The 21,131-nt window shown below is 49.8% G+C and overlaps 1 protein-coding gene across 6 annotated transcripts in view; it reads right to left on the reverse strand.

Annotated features, from left to right (window-relative positions):
* DLG5 (discs large MAGUK scaffold protein 5) overlaps nucleotides 1–21,131 on the reverse strand; it is a 147,268-nt gene that overhangs the window by 40,372 nt on the left and 85,765 nt on the right. For 5 of the 6 annotated variants that reach the window (XM_032259182.1, XM_032259181.1, XM_032259180.1 and 2 more), the window contains exons 8-15: nucleotides 15,392–15,576; nucleotides 13,574–13,699; nucleotides 9,711–9,843; nucleotides 9,173–9,300; nucleotides 8,317–8,492; nucleotides 7,833–7,936; nucleotides 3,503–3,595; nucleotides 118–1,137 (exon numbers count right to left, since the gene is read on the reverse strand). In XM_032259182.1, the coding sequence (XP_032115073.1) occupies nucleotides 118–1,137; nucleotides 3,503–3,595; nucleotides 7,833–7,936; nucleotides 8,317–8,492; nucleotides 9,173–9,300; nucleotides 9,711–9,843; nucleotides 13,574–13,699; nucleotides 15,392–15,576 (1,965 nt within the window). The remainder of the gene's footprint in view (nucleotides 1–117; nucleotides 1,138–3,502; nucleotides 3,596–7,832; nucleotides 7,937–8,316; nucleotides 8,493–9,172; nucleotides 9,301–9,710; nucleotides 9,844–13,573; nucleotides 13,700–15,391; nucleotides 15,577–21,131) is intronic. The other variant, XM_032259185.1, reaches the window with a different exon arrangement.

Raw genomic sequence — 21,131 nt, forward strand, 5'->3', positions numbered from 1 at the left:
AGGCGCCAGGTTAAACAGGAGCCCGGGGACACTGGTGCAGGGCCAATCAGCAGCCCTCCCTCAGCCAAATGCCCCACTCCAGGCTTCCCCTCACCGCACCCTGGGGCTCAGCTCTACCTCCAGGAACTGAGCAGGAATCACTACTGGAGCGAGCTTAGGCCGAAAACTGGGAGCAGACTTTGGCCGGCGTCGCTTCTGCCCTACTTCGTCCACCTTCTGGGAGGTGAGGTCCTCATCACAGGACTTCTTGGCTGGCAGGAAGGAGGAGTCCCCGTCTCCTTCAGGGTAGTAGCTGGAAGCGATGCGGACCCTGGCCTTGCGAGGGGGTGACGCGTGCATGGGCTCCCCAGGGTCCCCGTCGGGGGGCAGGGCACTCGGGGGGCTAGTGGATGGGGAGCTGCCCACCAGAGTGGCCTCTGACTCGGAGCTGGTCTCCAGCCTGTGCTGGAACTTAATGGAGTCGCTCCTCCTGGGAGGTTTTGGGGGTGTCAGAGGCCCCACCCTCTTGGAGGGCTGGGGAGAGTGAGCAGGCCCAGAGCCTGGAAGCAGGTAGTCTATTTTGGGAGGTGTCTGGGGGCGTTTGAAAGTGTTAGGGTCAAAGATGGACTTTCTTTGCTTTGGCTTCTTATAAACGGAGAGTTTCTCAGGCGCTGCCGTGGAGCTGAGCACGGCCTTGGGCCAGGTCCCGCCACTGTTGGAGCCTTCAGAGTCCGCCTTGTCCAGGGGGGCCTCCCCCACCCCACAGGGGCCCACCTCTGTCTCAAAGGGCAGCAGCGGCCGCCGGCTACGCACATCCACCAGCCCAAAGCCACGGTCCCCAGAGGCATCTGAGCGGAAGGAGCTCAGGCTACGCTCAGAGGCACTGGGACAGGCCTGGGGGCAGACCTGCAAGGGTCCCCCTGGGAATGGCTTGTGCAGAAGGGAGCTGCTGCCTCCTGGGGGGCCTGGTTCCTTCCTGTCTTCCAGCCTGTCCGCGTAGAAGATGTCTGTCTGCGTGGAGTTATTGTGCTGTATCAAGTTCCGTTTATTATGAGCCTGGACCTCCGGGCCATGGGCTCGAAAACTCAGCATCTTATCAGAGTCTTTGATATTTTCAAAAATGTTCTGGCCACTCCACGAGGAGCTCTGAGGGAACACCTAGGCAGGGATTGCAGAGGAGTGAGAAAGAGAGAAGGTGAGATGGCAGGACTTGGAGCTGCCACTGAAAACTGTCCCCACAGGTAAAGCAATGGTCAGGAATGGGCCACCTGCCCCCTAAAAAAGAGACAGACAGACACACACACACACACACACACGCTTGCCCCTAATGGAGAAGTTTTCTCACGGCTCTGGCCACTCTGAACTTAAAGAAGAGTCGAAGTTCCCTTAACTTTGAAAATTTTCTGAAATCACCTCAGCCAGGCACAGTGGCTCACACCTGTAATCCCAGCACTTTGGGAGGCTGAGGTGAGTGGATTACATGGTCAGCCTAACCCGTATGGTGAAGTCCCATCTTTACTAAAAATACAAAAATGAGTTGGGCATGGTGGCGGGCACCTATAGTCCCAGCTATTTGGGAGGCTGAGGCAGAATTGCTCGAACCTGGGAGGTAGAGGTTGCAGTGAGCTGATATTGTGTCACTGCGCTCCAGCCTAGGTGACAGAGCGAGACTCCCAATCTCTCTTTCTCTCTCTCTCTCTCTCTCTCTCACACACACACACACACACACACACACAAAGAAAATCACCTGCACCATGTCCTGCATATTTAAAAAAATAAATTAAACATAAAAGTAAAAATTCATTGTTAAAAATATATCTCTTGTGGTACACTCAGACAATGGAATATGAATTAGCACTAAAAAGAACTAAAAGGATGTGAAGCAATCTTAAGTGTATATTAGTAAGTGAAGAAGCCATTCTATACACCCTGTGATTCCAACTCTATGGCATTCTGGAAAACACAAAAGCTTGGAGACAGTAAGAGGATCAGTTGTTGACAGCGGCTTGGACAAATATGGGGAGCATGCGGAATTTTTAGGGCAGCGAAACTACCATGTATGATACTATAATGGTGGTGCATGTCATCACACACGCATCAAAACTCACAGAAAATACGCCACCAAGACTGAACCTCAGTGTAAACCATGCATTATAGTTAATACTAATGCATCATATTGGCTCACTAATTGTAATGCATGTACTAACTACACTAATGCAAAATGTCAAAACTAGGGGAACTTGGAGCCAGGAGTGGGAATGGTGGTGGTGGGATGGCTGAGAGGGTACTAAGAACTCTGTATCAGCCCAACTTTTGTGTCAACATAAAACTGCTTCCATAAAAGTCAATTAATTTAAAAATAGCTAACTTAGAAAACATCTCTTAATAGAAAGTTAGAAAAAATAGACCCAGCCCATTTTCATTGAGATGTTTTATAAATTGGGTCTATTTTTCTAACTTCCTATGATTAATCTTTTCATATATGTAGAAAAGTACAATAAATGTCCATAAATGTACCACCTAGATTCAATAGTATTTTACTAAATTGTTTTTACTGTCTATATCCATAACAATACATTGGATTGTAGAACATTGGAAAGCAAGTTACAAATATCATAACATGTCACTCCCCTTCCTTTTCCTCCCTCCCTCCCTTTTTTCTTTTTTTTTTTTTTGAGACGGAGTTTTACTCTTGTTGCCCAGGCTGCAGTGCAGTGGCGTGATCTCATGTCACCACAACCTCTGCCTCCCAGGTTCAAGTGATTCTCCTACCTCAGCCTCCTGAGTAGCTGGGATTGCGGGTGTGCGCCATCACACCTATTTTTCTATTTTTGTATTTTTAGTAGAGACGGGGTTTCTCTCCATGTTGGTCAGGCTAGTCTTGAACTCCTGACCTCAGGTGATCCACCTGCCTCAGCCACCCAAAGTGCTGGTATTACAGGCATGAGCCACAGTGCCTGGCCCCTTCCTTTCATTTTTGAGACAAGGTCTCACTCTGTCACCTAGGCTGGAGTGCAGTGGCACGATCACAGGTCACTGCCACCTCAACTTCCCGGGCTTTTTGTATTTTCTGTAGAGGCGGGGTCTTGCTGTGTTGCTGGACTCAAGTGATCCGACTGCCTTGGCCTCCCAAAGTGTTGGGATTACAGGCATGAGCCACCACGCCCAGCCACAACACATCACTTCTAACAACTTTCGCTTGTCCCTCCCCATATAAGGCCATTCTCCTGTGTAACAACCCCAGTGCCATCATGACACCTAGGAAAATTGGCAACAATTCCCTAAGATCATCTAAGTATCCGGTCCAGATTCAAATGTACACAACTGTGCCCAACATGGCCTTGATTGCTGTTTTTTAAATTACAGACTAGCATCTAGTCAGGGTTCCTGTCCCCCCTGCACTCTGTGAATCCCCGCCCTGTTCTCAAGGATCCCATGACCCTGTGGAGTAGCGCTGACTATGTGGAGTCGGGGCTTTGCCAACACTCCCGACCATCAGAGTGGAGGCACATGCAGCCCTTACCTTCAGGAGGGACAGGGTCAGGGAGTCCTGGCAGCTCCGCAGCAGAGATTCACATTCATTCAGAGACTTGTTGTCCAGTGCAATGCCATTGATCTAGGGCAGGACGGAGAGCATGTCAGGCCACCAGCAGAGCAGCCTCAGGCCTACCAGGTTGGGGCCTCTGCCCACCTGCCCTCCTGTGCTAGACAGTCACCAAATGCAGGTGCCAAAGTCAGGAGTTGGCAAAGGTTAGAGGTCCTCCTAGTGAGGCCCAAGGAATCTGGGTAAGGGGCTTCTAAGGAAGAGGAATACAAAAGACTTCACAGCAGGCTAGGGGAGAAGCATGTCCTTCTGGGACCAGAACACTGAGGACCTGGGGGAACATCTTGGCCCTGCTGTGCCCTGACACGTGGTACAGGACTTCCCAGCTCCTTGTCTCCACAGGAAATGGAAGATAAACGCATGCATACACCTTGGGAGAGCAGGGGACTAAAAACAAGACCATGGGTAGAAAAGGCCTTGTAGAGAAAGCACCCCATGAAGTGGAGTCCTGCGATTGTTCACAAAGAACCTCTCAACCCTGCTCCCGGAATCTCTGCCTACATCCCTCACAGCTATGTGCAGACCTTCTTAAGTCTATGTGCAACAGGTGAATGTCTAAACTGTAATATACCCACACCGCAGAACACTGCTCAGCAACGAAAAGGAACAAGCAGCCAGCACACGCAGCCTCTTGGGTGGATCTCGCAGGCATGGTGTGGAGTGAAAACAGCCAAGCTCCCGAGGTCACATACTATATGATTCTATGTCGGTGACATTCTCAAAATGACATCATCACAGAGAGGGAGAACTAATCAGCTGCCAGGGGGCAGGGATGGAAGGGAGCAGGGGGTGTGACTACAAAGGGGGAGTGGGACAGAGGCCTCAGTGCTGATGGAATAGCTATGTATCTTCACTGCGGTGGCGGTTACACAGAACAATATGTGTTAAACCACACACAACCATACACACACACACACACACACACACACACACACACACACACAGTGCCAATGTCAATATGCTGGCTTGGATATTACACTTATGCAACGTGCAACCATGAGGCGAAGTGGGGAGAAGAGTACATAGGACCCCCCTTTAGTATCTCTGCAGCTTCCTATAACCTATAATCATTTTAAAGTCAAGTTTTCTTTTTAAAATATCTGCAGAGTGATTATCTTCAAGTAGTACATTAATTTGTGTTTTCTTCCTTATATCCCCATTTTAAAAATTTTCATAGTGGCCATATTGCTTTTCCACTCTGCCCCCAATTTTCTCTGTAAATCCCCACCCTGTTCTCAAGGATCCCATGACCCCAGGGTGTAGTATGGCTACGTGGAGCCGGTGCTTCGCCCACAGTCCTGACCATGAGAGCAGAGCCGTCTGAAAAACACTGGCAAAGATGTGAGGCAATGAGTTCCCCCTCCACACACACTGCAGGGAGGACTGAAAAGGCCATGATCTTTTTGGAGCACAGGGGGAAGATCTCATTGGATGTAAAACATTCATGCCCTCTGACCCAGCAAACCCCAACCCCAGGAATGTATCCCAGGGCACACTCCTGGGTCTCTATGAGGTGGCATGCCAGTGGCCATGCAGCATGACACAGATGTAAGTAAAGGCAGAGATGCCCAGACTATCCCTTGGGAGGGACTGGTGAACAGCTTGGGCTGCTGCCACTAAGGAATGACATGCAGTTATGGAAATGACCCAGGCAGATCTAAAGATGTGAATACAGGCAGGGCACGGTGGCTCACGCCTGTAACCCCAACACTTTGGGAGGCTGAGGGCAGATCGTCTGAGGTCAGGAGTACGAGACCAGCCTCGGCAATATGGTGAAACCTTGTCTCTACTAAAAATACAAAAAAATTAGCATGGCATGCTGGCACACATCTGTAATCCCAGCTGCTCAGGAGGCTGAGGCAGGAGAATTGCTCAGACCTGGGAGGCAGGGGTTGCAGTGAGCCGAGATCGTGCCACTGCATTCCAGCCTGGGCAACAGAGTGAGACTCTATCTCAAACAAAAATAAAAAGATATGAATATGGAAGGACCTGCAGGACATGCTGCTAAAATCTGGGCATGGTGGCTCACGCCAGTAATCCCAGCACTTTGAAAGGCCAAGGCAGGTGATCACCTGCAGTCAGGAGTTTGAAACCAGCCTGGCCAACATGGTGAAACCCCATCTCTACTAAAATTACAAAAATCAGCTGGGTGTGCTGGCGAATGCCTATAATCCCAGCTATTTGGGAGGCTGAAGGAGGAGAATGGCTTGAACCTGGGAAACGGAAGCTGTAGTGAGCCAAGATCACACCATTGCACCCCAGCCTGAGTGGCACAGTGATACTCTGTCTTAAAAAATAACAAGGAAAATAAAAACAAAAAGCAAGATGAACAATTGAGTATATTATAATCCCATCCAGGTTACCCCAACCCCCCAAAAACGTGTGAGATGTCCATGTTTTGAAGGTTTCTAGGACATAATAAACTGTCAACAGTGATTGCCATCAGGGTGGGAAGTAGCAGACGAGGGGTCTGGCCACAGGAAGAGTTATTGTCACTATTTGCCTTTTGTATTATTGGAATTTTGTATATATGCCATGAAAAAGAGGCATTTTCAGTTTTATTTTTTATTTATGTATTATGTATTATTTTGATTATGTATTTTATTTTTTATTTATGTATTTTGAGACAGGAGTCTTGCTCTGTGGCCCAGGCTGGAATGCAGTGGTGTGATCTCAACTCACTGCAACCTCTGCCTCCTAGGTTCAAGTGATTCTCCTGTCTCATCCACCTAAGAAGCTGGGATTACAGGTGCCTACCACCATGCCCAGCTAATTTTTGTATTTTTAGTAGAGACAGGGTATCGCCATGTTGGCCAGGCTGGTCTCAAACTCCTGACCACAGGTGATTCACCTGCCTTGGCCTCCCAAGGTGCTGGGATTACAGGCGTGGGCCACCGCACCCCGCTGGCATTTTTTATTTTAAAAGGTTAGTTAAAAGTATTAAATTTGCATGTCCTATGATTCGCTAGTCTCGCAGCATTTGTAGCTTAGCCCCAGAGAGACCATTAGGTGTCTCCAGAGTGGCTGTGCACACAGGTAAAGCTCACGGCAGGACTATTTGCAACTGCCGACCCTGAAAACAACTTCCATGTCCATCAATAGGGGGATGATTTAAACTATACATAATCAAACAACAGAATACCATGAGGTGGGTAACATTAGCCAGGCTGGACTTAGAAAGATGTCAACACAATATGATGCAAATTGCAGATCTCATAATTGTGCATAAATAGCAAAACTATACATAGATTTCTAGGGGCATTTATGGTTTGGGCTGGGTGCTTATCTTCCAAATGGGGGCAGTGCCAATCTCCAGGAGCAGAATTGAAGAGGGAAGAGAGGGACGGCCACTTTTCACTTTACATATTTTGTATTGCTTGGATATTTTACAACAAACAGGACTTACTTTGGTAACAAACAAAATTAAAAATAGGTATTACAGTTGGTTTAAAAAAAAAAAAAAGGTGGGGGTTTAAAAGTCACAACACAATGATTTCTATTTTCTAAATTGTCCTTAATAAACATTCATGAGAACGTTAAATGTAAGAGAACTAACTACATTTAAAATGTTAATAAAGCTGGTCGAGGTGGCTCACGCCTGTAATCCTAGCGCTTTGGGAGGCCAAGGCAGGCAAATCACCTGAGGTTGGGAGTTCGAGGCCAGCCTGGCCAACAAGGTGAAACCCCGTCTCTACTAAAAGTACAAAGTTAGCCAGGTGTGGTAGCACACTGCCTATAATTCCAGCTGCTCAGGAGACTGAGGCAGGAGAATTGCTTGAACACAGGAGGCAGAGGTTGCAGTGAGCCAGGATTGTGCCACTGCACTCTAACCTGGGTGACAGAGCAAGAATGTGTCTCAAAAAAAAAAAAGTTAATAAAGGTTATCTACGATTGGTAGATAACCTTTGCAAGTGATTCTTATTTCCCTCTTAAACCTTTGGAGGTTGCAGTAACCGGGATTGCGTCACTGCACTCCAACCTGGGCAACAAGGTAAGATGGAGACAGGTTATTTACAGGTGGTAGCACTGCAAGTGATTCTTATTTCCCTCCTAGACCTTTTCTTTATTTCCTAATTTTCCACAGTAAATAGAAACATACCATCGCAAAGCCTATTTTTAAATGTTCACATGGTACAATGCCCAGAACAAGGAGAACATAAAAACTTTGCTCATTACTTCTTGCTCAAACCTCACAAATGTAAACTGTCTATACACAGCAGATGACCATGGCTCCCACGTTGAGACTTACCGCGACAATCCTGTCTCCCACAGCAAGGGACCCTTCTTTGGCGGCAGGGCTTCCGGGCAGCACGGCAGCAGCATACACGCCATTCTCCAGACTGATGCCGCTGTCTGCAAGCCACAGGAGGTCACTGGGTAGCCCCTGGCCTCGCTACCCAGCCCGGGTTGCCCTCCCTCATCTTTGTTACCATCTTCTTACAAAAGAGGATGTCAGCAGGCTGTGCCCTGTCTATCCCCACACCCTGCCCTGGTCCCATCAATCGGGGCGGGGGAGGGGAGCTTAGTCACATCTGCCCTAATGAATCAAACACTCAGAAAGCAAGGCTCAGGGTCCAGACAACCTCCTGCCAGGAAAGCACATGGGCTACATTTAAATGGCATTGGCCCCTCATCCCTGTGACTGAGATGCTGTAAGGGACAACTCCAGCTCCTGTGCACAAAAAAGGGCCCCTGCCGCGTGAGGAACTCTGCCATGTCCACAGGCCTGCTACCTTTCTGTCCACTGAGGTTGATGTGCAGTGGCGTGACCACCTTCCCACCCAGGGACTTCCTCCGCCGCACAACCATGTTGATGGCCCCCTCCCCATTGAGGAGCGCTTTGATGGCCTGCTTCTTGTCCTTGTTGATGAGGTCCACATCGTTGATTCGCAGCAGCCAGTCATTGACCCTGAGGAGGGACACAGCCAGGTCAGCACCCACACAGTCTGGGGACTAGCAGTTAGCCGCCCACTGCTCCCATTCAGAGGGCTGACTGCCAAAAAGTGAGTGCCCTACATACACGCTCAGAAAATCTCCTCTTCCAGGAGTGCAGAGTGGTGAAATCTGCAGATGCTGAGGTTAGACAGCTTGGGTTCAAAGCCTGGCTCTACCACTTATTAGCTGCATGAACTAGCCCCTCCAGGCTTCAGTGTCCTCAAATGTAAAATGGGGGCAATAATCACATCAATCTAGTAGGGTTGTAAAGATTAATCAATCAATTTATATAAAGTGCTTAAACCAGCACTCAGCAAATCGCACTGTATAAGTGTTATTTGCTGTATAAGTGTTAGCTATTTTATCATCATGACTATTTCACTGAATGAGCATGCCATGTATGCTCTCACATATATCCCCTGAGCACCTTCCCATCCAAAGGAGCAAATGACAGCACCTGGTAACTGGAGAAAAATCAGATTCAGAGGCAACTGAGAAGCAGTTTCTTTATGGATCAGTATTAGCTGGTGAGATGCAGGCCTGTGCGTCTGAGGCTGGAAACGTTCACCTAACTGCTACCTGGCTCTCTTCGGGTCCTCTGCACTGGGGAGAAGAGCCCCACCTTGCCTCCAGAGCCTGCGCCTCAACTCCTACCTTAAACGGCCATCAGCAATGCTTCCTTTGTCCACTTTAGTGACAAATATGCCGCAGTCCCCCGGGAAACAAGGCTCATTCACACCTTCTGCCATATCAAACCCCAGTGCCTTCAAGTCAATATCCTCCTGTAAAAACAGCAGCAGTAGCAGCGTACTTCACAAAGCAGTGACAGAGACCGTTGGCTCTTCAGCCCCCAAGCTGTGCACTCAAATGTGGGGGACCATCCCTTCACCTCATCTGATGAGACACTCCATCCTCAGGATGGAAACCTATGAGTACCTGCAACTTGCCATTTCTGGTCACTACAGACAGACACCCCTGTCAGCTTCCCCCCAGCACCATGCCCTTCCCCGGCTGCAACCCGGCCTGAACAGCTGCTAGGAAAGGATGCCTTCGCACTCCTGGGGGGAAAAGGAGAACCTCCAAACTTGGAGCAGTGAAACTGGGGGATACTACAAGAGAGCCATCGTCTCCTCCCTCATCCAAGGTTTTCACGTCAAGGAGAGCGGGAGAAGAACCATCAGAGGCGGCTTACCGTCTCCCTCTCGAACTCTACAACTTCCGTTTCCCACTCCATGGAATCCGTGTCAATGGCCGAGTCGTGGGAGCTGTGGGCCATCAGCTGCCGGAACCGGGCCTCCTTTTCCAACTGGGATTCCATCTGCTCTCTGTGAACAGAGAGAGCTATGGTGACAGCCCCTTGGGAGGTGAAACCTCCCACAGCCTAACAGCTCTGATCTGAGGCAGGCCATTCGTGAGAGCTAAAACAGGCTCCCTTCCCCCTTGTTTCCCAATAATCCAGAGAGTCAGGTCAATGCTTCTGGGATATCTGTGAGTTTTCATAGCAATTTTTTTTTTTTTGAGACAGAGTCTCACTCTATCGCCAGGCGCCAGGCTGGAGTGCAGTGGCACAATCTCGGCTCACTGCAACCTCCGCCTCCTGGGTTCAAGCAATTCTCCTGCCTCGGCCTCCCAAGTAGCTGGGACTACAGGCACATGCCACCACACCCAGCTAATTTTTGTATTTTTAGTAGAGACGGGGTTTTACCATGTTGGCCAGGATGGTCTCGATCTCTTGACCTTGTGATCCGCCCGCCTCGGCCTCCCAAAGTGCTGGGATTACAGGCTTGAGCCACCGCGCCCGGCCCGCAATTTTTTAAAAAAGACAAATTATCCCCAAATTTATTTTTATTTATTTATTTTTTAAATTTAACTATATTAATATTTTATTCATTTTCCTCCTCTGTGTTAGAAAACAATTCCCATTTTAGTTATTTATTTATTTATTTATTTATTTTTTCCCATTTATTTATTTTATTGCATTTTAGGTTTTGGGGTACATGTGAAGAACACGCAAAATTGTTGCATAGGAACACACGTGGCAGTGTGATTTGCTGCCTTCCTCCCCATCACCTACATCTGGCATTTCTCCCCCTGCTATCTCTCCCCAGCTTCCCATCCCCCACCGTCCCTCCCCTATTTCCCCCCAACTGACCCCTGTGTGTAGTGCTCCCCTCCCTGTGTCCATGTGTTCTCATTGTTCAACACCCGCCTATGAGTGAGAACATGCGGTGTTTGATCTTCTGCTCTTCTGTCAGTTTGCTGAGAATGATGGTTTCCAGGTTCATCCATGTCCCTACAAAGGACCCTAACTCATCGTTTTTGATGGCTGCATAATATTCCATGGTGTATATGTGCCACATTTTCCCTATCCAGTCTATCGTCGATGTATCCCCAAATTTATTAAGAAGTTTAACACAATTAAAATCAAAATGCCAGTTAGGCATGGTGGTGTGTACCTGTAACCCCAGCTATTTGGGAGGCTGAGGCAGGAGAATTACTTGAACCCGGGAAGTAGAGGCTGCAGTGAGAGGAGGTCACACCACAAGACCTCTATCTCAAAAAAATAAAATTAAAAAAAAAAAAAAAAATCAAAATGCCAACAAGATTTTTTGTAGATAGAGAAGACTATTCTAAAATGTATACAAAAAGGCATCTGAATCACTAAAGCCATTTTGAAAATGACTGAAGTAGGAGGAAATTCTCTACCCAACTTAAGACTTAGTATACAGCTACAGCAATCAAGACTGTGTGCTGCTGTCAGGGAGACAGATGCATAGGTCTGCAGAACAGAACAAGGAACCTAGGAATGCCCAGGTTACCAAAGGTACAGAAGTCAACAGAGGAAGGACAGCCTCCAACTAATGATGCTGGAGTGACTGCACATCCATGGCCAAAAAGATGAATCTCAATCCATACCCCTTAACCTCGGATAAAAGTTAACACCAACTATATCACAAATTGAAATGCAAACTGACAGAAAAAGCAACAGAAATACCATTTAAATAGTTACATTAGGATGAAGATGTAGTTCTTAACATTTCCTTTAGTGCCATTGTTACAATTTTTTAAAAATGTTCACTGATGACTGGACACGATGACTCATGCCTGTAATCCCAGCACTTTGGGAGGCTAAGGTGGGCAGATCACTTGAGACCAGGAGTTCGAGACCAGCCTGGCAAACATGGCAAAATCCCTATCCACTAAAAATACAAAAATTAGCTGGGTGTGGTGGCAGACCCCTGTAATCCCAGCTACTCAGGAGGCTGAGGCACAAGAATCACTTGAACCGGGAGGCAGAGGTTACAGTGAGCCAAGACCATACCACTGCACTCCAGCTTGGGCAACAGAGTGAAACTGTGTCTTTAAAAAAAAAAAAAAAAAAAAAAAAAAAAGATAGATTTGACTTCATCGAAATTAAAAATGTTAGCTCTGAGAAAAACCCAGTAAACAGGATGTAAAAGACAGACTCAGAAGCCTTGCTACATCCTCAGGTGAATTGCCTGTGACACCCTTCCTGAAATCTGGGCCCAGGCTGCCTTGCCAGCTCATGAACGCTGCCTACCGGGCTCCTGACCTACTTGTGTTTCCTGCTCCAGCAGACAGGCTCCAGAGCCACACCTTTGCCTAGGCTGTGCTCTCACCAGCCAGCTCTAGAGCATCATTCAGCCTCCAGGGCAGAGCTAGCTCTAATGTCTTCCAACGCTGACCCAGCCCCTCCCCAAGCCAGTGCAACCCAAGCTCAGCCTTCGATGCTCCCCGCACCCGTCTCATCTGGCATCACCAGAGAGTGCCTGAAGCTTCCTGGGCAGCAACACAGACTCCCTCACCAGCATCCTGCCAGTTAGAGGACTTAGCAAACAGGAGGCACAAACGCAAACATGCCAAATGAACACACAAGCTGAACGCACAAACTTTAGGCAACTGTGGCCCAATCAAGAGGCAAAATGTCCCATGTTCACGACCCAGAGGTTCTAGACTTTTCCTTCAAAGAGAACTCCTTGATTCTATCACATTGCTAGACACAAGATGGTCCATGTGAAGAGTCTTGCCTTGCCTCTTAACCCTGAAAATATTCCTGAGAGCACCCAAGCTCCAGAGAGTCTGGGTTTTTATAGAATAAATGGAGGTCTTTGTCTTATTAGGAGTTTTACTGAATGGAAAAGAAGAGAAGCTGTCACTCCCTTCTGAAAGGCATCGCTTGAGTGTGTAAGGCTTGCACACTTGCACTAACACACGAATTCCTCACTGCCCCCTCAGCACACTAACAGCGAGGCAAATGTCACATAATGGACAGAGAGACACTGCTTTCCACCTAGATCTGGGTTCTAGACCATGGCCTGCTGGGCTCTGCCAATTTCTTTGCTTAAACCCTGATCTTCGTATTTCAATGCACTACTACCGGCTGCTGAGTATTTAAATGATACCCTGGGAAGCTGCCGTAACCGAGGGGAAGATGTCTCACACCCCAGCCTTCTAAATGGGTATCCAAATAACACAGGCAAAACAGACTGCTGGATGGGGGTTGCAACTGCCTTTAAAACTCTAAATCACAATCTGTCGCCATTTTACTCATTTATATACTTGTCTTAGATGGACCTGACCTTGGTCTGTCTTTTCCTGTGCACTGTGAGCCCATGAGGAGAGGGACTTGGTATGCTTGTCAGTGCCATTTCTCCAACGCCTCTAATGGAGGTTGGCCCACACAGAGCAGGTACTTGAAAAATCTCACTGAGTGAGCGAGCGAGTGCATGAGTAGGGGAATGAATTAATAGAAAACACACACATGCCTGCCCCAAATGGACTGCCTGGGAACAGGGCCCTCCCTTCCTAGTGCCCTGTGTCTAAGAATTTCTAATTAATTCAACATGGAAATGACATTCGAACCCATTCTACAGACTGACAGAGTAAGGCAGAGTGAAGTAAAGGGGCAGACAGCCAGCTCAACACAATGAGGAGGCCCCGGTCAATGCACTCAGCATTGCCTTGCCCTGAAGGGAGAGGGGCCCCGGGCTCCCAGATGCATGCCAGCTCCAGCAGGTGCCCGCCCGAGCCTACTTGAGTTCCTTCAGCTCGCGGCTGACATCATTCTTCTGCTTGCGGGTGTCATCCAGGTTGCGCAGGGCCTCGGCCAGCTCACTCACTGCACGGTCCCGCTCCCGCCTCAGGTTGTCACACAGCGTCCTGGTGGAAGAACCAGAGAACAAGGTCACCTCAAGGGGCAGGGGGAAGGGGGCTCCTGGTCTGCAGCGGATGGCTTGGCTGTCCCACTCCAAACACCTGCCAGCACCGGCCCCAACCCCAGATGCACAGGACCACTTGGGAGTCTGGGGTAAGACCAACAAGGCCAGCCCCAGTGCATGACAGAGGGAATGTGGAGGACCTGGGCAGGGAAGAGACACCCCCACAGTCACTTGGCAACAAGTGTCAGGTTCCCAATGCCCCGTTTCACCCTCAACGTGCCTGGAGTTAAGGACTACTCTCTGCACACTCTTACTGTTCTAACGCCACTTTGGGGGTCGGGGGGTGACTGTCCTCTGCATGAAGCTCCCCCTGCCTGCCTGCAGGCCTGTGCTCCAGCACCATCACATGTCTCATCTACCCACAGGCAGGGCTTTCTAGAGCAACTAGAACGGGAGCCCCTTAGGAGAGCAGCCAGTCCTCATGCATCTGTGTCTCTGAGCTCTGTGCAGGTGCAAAGTACAAGCTTGGCGAGACTCTATGAAAGAGGGCCCCAAGAAAGTGCGGACAGATGACCTAGCTGTGAAGGCGCCTGGGCTCTGAAAAGGCTCTATCCTTTTCCTCCAGAAAAGGATATACCCAGAGGGCTAGTTCCCACCTCTCCACAACCCCAAATCTCCCCCAACCTTACTCAGAGCCTGGCTGAGGACTGCCCCCTGGAGACCACCGTGGAAGGGGTATGATCAGAAGCAGACAGGGAGCAGCCCCTGGGCCTCCCTTCCCTTACACTGGCGCCTAGCTGTGCTCTCCACTGGCAGGGCCTCACCACCCACATCTGGCCATCCTCATCTCCTGACCAGCCCCCAGAGACATTGGTCTCTCCCCTGACCAACCACAAGGAATCTTTGGGAAACCTCCCAAATACCAAGTCACTATCTCTCCCCACCCCAAACACCACCATCACCACCACAGCCTCTCCTTGTTCCTTCCCAGCCAAGGATCAAGTCCACACTGCTTGGCTTACATTTCGAGGCCTCTACATCTGCCCTTGGGAATTTTGCCAACCTGCCCTTGCCATGATTTGCCCCTGCCCTGAGCACACTCCACAGGTGACCTCCATCTACAATGTGCTTCCCCCTTTTCCACCTAGAAAAACCCCACTCATGCTTTCAGTTCTAGCTCAAATGCCATGCTCTCTGGGGAGACCTCCCATACCCCAGGGAGCCCTGCATGCCCCCCACAGCCCTGGAGCTCACAGTCACGCATCTTCCTCCCTCACTGCCCTGCCGGACCAAGCCTCTCCTAAGGTCTCCTTGTTCCAGGGATCTAAGACCCTGGTACATAGGAGGTGCCTGGTGAATACTGCTGAAATGATGCATTTTGGATGTGTTCTTCTCATCAGAAGCCCTCAAATAAAAGAGGCCAGCCTCGTGCCCCTTCACAGGGGTCTCATGTGAACACAGTGCACACTTGGGACATCTAGGGCTAAGTGAGATGGGAGGGAGAAACATAATGGAAAACTCTAAAACTAAGAGGCAAGGCTGGGGAATCATCTAGGGGTGAGAAAGGGAGAGCCCAGGTTCCTCCCACCTTACCTGGACACACAGCAAATGATTCTCACCCTCCCAACAGGCCCTAGTGCATCCCCGATCCCGGGGAGACACGAGCCCACACCAGCTCAAGGGCACCCCATACCGGATGCTATCACGCTCTGCCACGATCTTGTCTCGCTCCTGGAAGGCCCAGTCCCGCCGGCACTTGGCCACATCCGCCTCCTGGAGGGCTTCCTTCAGCTCCTGGCACAGAGCCTTGCACTGCTTTCGAAGGATTTCCACCTCCTTGTTGGCTCTCCCAGCGTCCATTGTCACTGTATCTTTGATCTGGTTGGAGGGAGGGGCAGGGAGATGGGGAGGTTGCTGAGCCTCACAGACCAGGAGCGCCTCCCACCAGTGCAGAGATAGGGCTGAGGCTCTAGGGAGCGGGATGAAGGGAAACATGGAGCCTATGGCAGCACACCCCCTCTGCACCCATACCCCCTGTGACTACACACCCCACAGCTATGGTCCTATTAACTAGCTCCCAGTCCCCACCATGCCTGCGATCCTGGTTTATAATCTGGCATATTGAGCTATTTTTAAAAGCAAAATACACACCAGTATTCCTGCTGGTGAAGTGTTGTGTACCTCAGTTCATTTAAAAAGCTGAAATCTTTAGCATTTGCATCTTGACACGTCCCTAGAGAGTTATATGCTCCACTAAAATTTCAAGTCAAACTCTTAGAAGCACTCATATGGAAAGCCCCGTCCACACCTCTATAATCCTTAGAAAACATGGGGAAATGACAGACGATAAATCGAGTATTTACTGCAAGAATAACTCCTCCTCCGGCTCGAAGGCTTTCCAAACACGCAAAACAGACGCATGACAGCAGAGATGCTGATGACACTGGTGTCCTCACCCTGGGATTCTCCACCCCCAAGTGCTAGGACACAGGAAGGCACACACGCACAGGAAGAAAGCTTCCGTTCCCTCTACAGAGCATTCTCCAGAGAGCAGGAAACGGCAGCCTCTGCAAAAGCATGTTTAGAAAGATCGCAAGCGTAGAAAACAAGGGAAGAGAATGACGTTGACAAGAAAACACCTGGAGTCAGTTGATAATTCCCCTCATCTCTCAAAACAGAGGCAGAGGAGCTGAAAAACAATTTGCACAAAAAGGACCGTCAAAACTCCAGGGTGACAGTGCAGTGGCAGGCTTTGCTCAGACCTCATGGTTCCCGGGAGTCATTCAAATCTTTTTTTTTTTTTTTTCAGCTTTACAAGGTACACGGTATTTGTTTAGTTTGCTATTTAAAAATAAAAATCCTTCTGAAACTTTAATTTTAAAAAGAATTATTTGGGGACTGGGTGCAGTGGCTCACACCTGTAATCCCAGCACTTTGGGAGGCCAAGGCGGGCGGATCACGTGAGATCAGGAGTTCAAGACCAGCCTGGCCAACAGGGTGGACCCTTGTCTCTACCAAAAACACAAAAAGTAGCCAGGCGTGGTGGCGTGTGCCTGTGGTCCCAGCTACATGGGAGGCTGAGGCATGAGAATCGCTTGAGCTTGGGAGACAGACATTACAGCAACACCAGATCATGCCACTGCACTCCAACCTGGGCAACAGAGGGAGACTCGATCTCAAAAAAAAAAAAAGAAAAGAATTATTTGAATTAATTTAGTCAAGAACGTATTTGGCTGGGCACAGTGGCTCACGCCTGTAATCCCAGCACTTTGGGAGGCTGAGGTGGGCAGATTGCTTGAGGTTGCGGGTTCAAGACCAGTCTGGCCAGCATGGTGAAACCCCGTCTCAAGTAAAAAATACAAAAATTAGCTGGGGGCCGGGCGCAGTGGCTCAAGCCTGTAATCCCAGCACTTTGGGAGGCCGAGGCGGGTGGATCACGAGGTCAAGAGATTGAGACCATCCTGGCCAACATGGTGAAACCCCGTCTCTACTAAAAATACAAAAAATTAGCTGGGCGTGGTGGTGCGTGCCTGTAATCCCAGCTACTCAGGAGGCTGAGGCAGGAGAATTGCCTGAACCCAGGAGGCGGAGGTTGTGGTGAGCCGAGATCGCGCCATTGCACTCCAGCCTGGGTAACAAGAGTGAAACTCCGTCTCAAAAAAAAAAAAAATTAGCTGGGTGTGGTGGCGGCAGCCGCAAACCCAGCTACTAGCGAGGCTGAGGCGAGAGAATGGCTTGAGCCTGAGAGGTGGAGGTTGCAGTGAGCCGAGATCGACCCATTGCACTCCAGCCTGGGCGACAGAGCAAGACTCTGTCTCAAAAAAAAAAAAAAAAAAAAAAAAAGAATTTATGACACAATCACTTTTTAAAATTTACATTATTCTCGCTGTTTTACAATACATTTATGGATAGTTTCAGAGCTGACACATGTTACCATGTAGCTTCCCTGAAAGGTTTCTCCATGGTGCTGCGGATGAACCTCTAGGAGGGAGGCCCCAGGTGCAGACAGGATGAGAGGCAGCACCGGAGGTAGGTGGCTCCCCCAGCCAACAGCTCCCTTCTGCCCCCTGGCCCCAGCGCCATTGCTGGTCTCCAACATGAATTCATCCCCAAAATACTGCTTCCTTATAAGGAACACAAGAAATACTATAGCTAGTTTTACTGAGAGGGGAGAGGGAAGAGGGGAATGAGGTACTTTAAAAGAAATGGTAAAATCTGGAAGCCCAGAGGACCCAAGTGACCCACTGATTGATTCTGACTACACTGGTGAGGAACTGCAGGATCTAGAAGTGACTTGCCAGGGCTCCCCATCCTGCAGAGCTGACTCATGATCCAGTACCGGCTCCTCTATCCCAGGCTGCCTCAGCATCAGGTATCAGTCTGAGTCTGCTCTAAAGCACCACCTGCGGTCTCTTTCTACCTCCACTGAATGAGCACAGGTGTGGGAAAAGATGGGCTGGTCTTCACAAGATACTTGCCTGACCCAGGCATGAGGCCGGTGAGAAAGGCCTATGGGCTCTAACTCTCAGCTCCAGAGGGCCAGAGCCCACTCCAGGGTCCCAGGGGAGGGTGGGGCCCGGGTGCACAGCGGTGACCCTGAGCAAATGGCTCTTGGGTGAGGGCACCTGCCTCTGCTTCCTGGGTAGCTTCTCCTGCCGCAGCAGCCCTCTGCCTCTAAGTTCTGGAAAGTGCTGCCTCGCCTTGCCCCCTGGAGCTGTCCAGTCTGTCCACCACAGCCGAGTTCAGCTCAAGCAGGACCTGTAGCTGGATGTATAACTGCATTCAGGGCAGCAGATGGCAGGAGCATGTGGCTGTGGCTGGCCACAGTGACAGGGCTGCCCTTCTACGGATGGGCCTTGGTCAGCAGGGCCCATCTGGGAAAGTGCACTGGAACCTGGGAGATCTCTGTGACAGGCAGTGGTGGCCCACTGCTTCCAGTGGTGGCAACCTTCACTCCCCAGGGTTCCTCCCTCCTCCTGGGAGCAATGAGCCTTCGCCAGAAAAGGTCAGCTCCTAGCCTGAGGCAGGAGGGTGGCCTTGGAGGAGCTCCCAAGGACATCTCCCCTCTGGGAGCTGGGAGGCAGGAGGCAAGGGTGCAGCCAACCTGGCAAAGAGCCTGACAGGCCCCTGGCCTCCCGGTGCTACCATCTGCTCCCTCTGCCTCAGCCCACAAAGAAGAACACAGAAGGGGAAGAAGGCATTGAGAAGAAAAGGGGAAAATGGAGAAAGAGGTGCAGATAGAAGACAGAAGCACGCAAGCACGATGCCAGAAATTGAAGCCCGGCCCCCGGGATGAACAGAATGAAGACAGCTCTGCGGTGAGGGAGCTGGACCTGCCAGAAAGCCCCCCACAGCTGACCCCCCACAGGCAGCAGCCAGCGGGGTGGGGGGGCCAATCCCCAGGGTGCCTCACTACCCACCCCTCCTGGCCTGCTCTTGCCGGTGGAGAGTGCTCTTGTACATGAAGCGAGACCAACTTGAGAAGGAACTGAGGATTTCAGCTCTCAGAGCTGCTGGGGCAGCAGTGGGGCTCTCTCCAGCCTGCTGACTTGGAACGAGGCCTGGAAAAGATCCCTGCCTCAGCTGACAGGTGCACTTGATGCCCAGCCAACACCCCCTGCAGAGGCTGGAGACAGGCTCCAGGTTGAAGGGCAGGGCTTGCCTGAGTGCTGGGAGTCAGGCCTGGGTGTCTCATTGCTGGACACCAGCACCGTGGGGAACTCGGGTGCTCTTTGTACTTTCCTGTGCTTTCTACATTTCTACAAAGTCTTCACAATTAACTTCAAAGATCTCAAAACTGGGCCAGGCACAGTGCCTCAGGCCTGTAATCCTAGTACTTTGGGAGGACCATCTGAAGTTAGAAGTTCAAGACTAGTTTGGCCAACGTGGTGAAACCCCATTTCTACCAAAAATACAAAAGTTAGTTGGGTGTAGTGGCAGGTGTCTATAATCCCAGCTACTCGGGAGGCTGAGGCACAAGGATCGCTGGGAATGGGGGTCGGGCGGCGGAGGTTGCAGTGAGCTGAGATCGTGCCACTTCACTCTAGCCTGGGCAAGAGAGAGAAACTCCATCTCAAAAAAAAGAAACAAAGTCTCAAAACTCCATCCACACGGGCTCACTGTCATTCCCCAGGCATGTGTCTGACATTCTGTGGCATTTCAGAGCAGTTACTGAATCGGTCATTTTCCAAGTTTCCTCCTTCATCATTGCGTTTTCCTTATCTGATCTTGACATTTTCCCCCAACAATTATGTGCTCAGATACCAGAATGTGAACATGAGTTCATGGTTTCTCTAGGATGATTACCAAGTTCTAATGCATTATCTTTACTTATTAGAAATTTATTCTCATAACAGACTTTTCAAACATTTTCACTGCAGTAAGTATTCGTCTTCACACTGGCTTATGTCCCAGGGGTCTGGAGAATTCTTGATAGTTCCTTACATGAAATGCCCATTTTTACCCACAGAAACAGTTTACTGAGGTTTGCCCTAATCGTAATCCCATCTGAGTAGTAAGATTCAGATGGGCATAATCATGAATGTCCATCTCAACTAACTGTTGCTTGGTGGAGGCACAATGAGGTATTTTCCATATTGAATCAACTGTTCATTGCAACCACCATTCCATTGTGCAGTTGAAGAAACTGAGGCTGGCTGGGTGCAGCAGCTCTTACCTCTAATCCCAGCACTTTGGGAGGCTGAGGCAGGAGGAACGCTTGAGCCCAGGGGTTTGAGACCAGCCTGGGCAACATAGTGAGACTGTATCTCTACAAAAATATTAAGAATTAGCTGGGTGTGGTGGTGCTCGCCTATAGTCCCGGCTACTTAGGAGGCTAAGGTGGGAGGATCACTTAAGCCTAAGAGGTCACGATTACAGTGAGCTATGATTGTCCCACTGCACTACAGCCTGGGTAACAGAGTGAGAGGTTGTCTCAATAAAAAAATAAAAAAAAATTAAAAATGAAACTAAGGCCCAGAGGCCAGGCACAGTGGCTCACCAGGCAGTGAATTACGCTTGTAATCCCAGTACTTTGGGAGGCCAAGGCAGAGGGATCGCTTGAGTCCAGGAGTTCAAGACTAGACTGGCCAACATGGCAAAACCACGTCTCTACTAAAAATACAAAAAATTAGCCAGGCATGGTAGTGGGTGTCTGTAATCCCTGCTACTCGGGAGGCTGAGGCAAGAGAGTTGCTTGAACCTGGGAGGTGGAGGTTGCAGTGAGCCAAGATGGCGTCACTGCACTCCAGCCTGGGTGACAGAACAATGGAGGGAGGGAGTGAGAGAGAGAAGGAGGGAAGGAGGGAGGGAGGGAGGGAGAGAGGGAGAGAGGGAAGGAAGAAGGAAGAAGGAAGGAAGAAGGAAGGAGGGAAGGAGGGAAGGAAGGAAGGAAGGAAGGAAGGAAGGAAGGAAGGAAGGAAGGAAGGAAGGAA

The sequence above is a fragment of the Sapajus apella genome, unplaced genomic scaffold, assembly GCF_009761245.1.
Source record: "Sapajus apella isolate SASKATOON/1434 unplaced genomic scaffold, GSC_monkey_1.0 scaffold107, whole genome shotgun sequence".
Classification (NCBI taxonomy): Eukaryota; Metazoa; Chordata; class Mammalia; order Primates; family Cebidae; genus Sapajus; species Sapajus apella.